Raw genomic sequence first — 1,786 nt, forward strand, 5'->3', positions numbered from 1 at the left:
ATGGAATCACAAAACTCTTTGCTATTCTCATCTTTGGAAGAAGTGTTGGCGCCAACAGTGGTGCCTGCCGCTCGAAGGTGGAATTGCAAATATGTAGATTCATTTCAAACTCATTTAAATATGACAATGTTTGTGCATTTGCTTGTTTGTGCAAGTGTTTGTACATAATTATACGAAAACAAATGCATGAGGAAAGTATCTTGATGATTTCAAGCAGTAACAGCTGCCAAATGCACTTTGCGCCGAACGTTTCAACAAATAAAGCTCATTACGTACTTTAAGCATTTTTTTGCATTACAATTTTATTTAATTTTTTTTATAATTTTTTAATTTTTTATATATATTCTTATTTATTTCATTTTATATAAATAATCTAAAAATAAAGTGAACGAATGGCTCAACAATTTGGCTCATAAAACTTGTCATAACTCAAATTCATTAGTTGATTTCTAATTAGTTACAAAACCATTTAAGAAGCATATTTTTCGGCGCTATAAATTTTCATGACTGAGATTTGAGCATTTGTTTATTTGTTTATTTGTCACAATATTTTTGTTGTTTGTTTGAACAACTGTTAAAACAACAAAATAAAATGAAATTCCAAAATGTCCTTTGCGTACATTTCGAAGGCATTTTGCCAAGTAGTTCAATGCGTACATGAGAAAATGTTGCTCTTGAAGCTCTGAAGTCCTGCCTTGCAACAGTAGCCATTTTTTTATTAGTTTTTCATTTTATTTTTTTGTGTGTTTTTTTTTTCTCCTATTTTGTTTGCTTATGTTTGTATAAATATTCTTATGTTTGTTTATTTCCACATACGATTGTTATTGTTTTCCTTAGAGCAAAATTGATTCGAAAATTTTTGGCAAATTAAAAATTTCATACATGAGAACACATATTGTGTCCTTATGTGCCAAAATTGTTTTTTCTTTCCTCACTGAGTCTTGCTTAAAGCGCAAGTAAAATAATAAAAACATTTAATTTGACTTAAAAAATTGTTTATGCCGACTCATGCCTTGAAAACAATTACAGAGATATATTCGCTATGCATTTATTTATCTTTTTGTGAGCATCACTTAATCTGGCAGATCTTGCAGTGCATAAATTCTACAATAAATTACCGAAAAAATCGCTATCGTCTCACTACATTAGTTATTTATTTCGGTTTGCTATGTGATTGTGGGTGTTGGCGCAGATTTCTGTACTCTTTGACAAATTTATGTATTTACACATAATATATAGTAGATATAAATTCATTTAAATTTGTTTATAAATAAATGCATGGCATTTTTTGATATTATTTGTTTTCAAATGAAAACATGCAAATATTTGAAACTAAATATTTATTTTAATTTATTTATTTTTTTTTGAAAATAAATTGTGAATTTATTCATATAATAAATATTAATAGAATGGAAAAAGAAAAATTGATTAAATTAATTAAATTATTTGTTTTAATCGACTTGAATTGTGTTGCTTATTTTTCTAATTATGCAATAAAATTAATTATAATAAAAAAAAAGTTAATAAATTATTTTAATTATATATTTTTAAGATGTGCTGGCTCTGAGCTTCAAATTTGGCAGGACACGAGTTCGATTCCTGGTACTTACTTGTAGAATCAGACTAACAAACCGCAATCAATATATATGAGCAGTAAGCAAAAGTACTTGTGGATTGGTCATATTCTAAGAAGACTTGTGAGAGTCTGCAGAATAACCAGAATAACAAAATAAGCCGAATAACAAAATAATGATACCGGTTTTTTATGAAATGGTATTATGAAAAA

General features: G+C 27.4%; 1 protein-coding gene across 1 annotated transcript in view; it reads left to right on the forward strand.

The window, feature by feature from the left end:
* Positions 1-1,786, forward strand: part of LOC119666731 (trichohyalin-like) — a 3,972-nt gene continuing 2,186 nt past the window's right edge. The window contains exon 1 of the mRNA XM_038076014.1: positions 1-144. Coding sequence (XP_037931942.1) covers positions 1-144 — 144 coding nt within the window. The remainder of the gene's footprint in view (positions 145-1,786) is intronic.

Source organism: Teleopsis dalmanni, chromosome 1 (genome assembly GCF_002237135.1).
Source record: "Teleopsis dalmanni isolate 2A chromosome 1, ASM223713v2, whole genome shotgun sequence".
In the NCBI taxonomy this organism is placed as follows: Eukaryota; Metazoa; Arthropoda; class Insecta; order Diptera; family Diopsidae; genus Teleopsis; species Teleopsis dalmanni.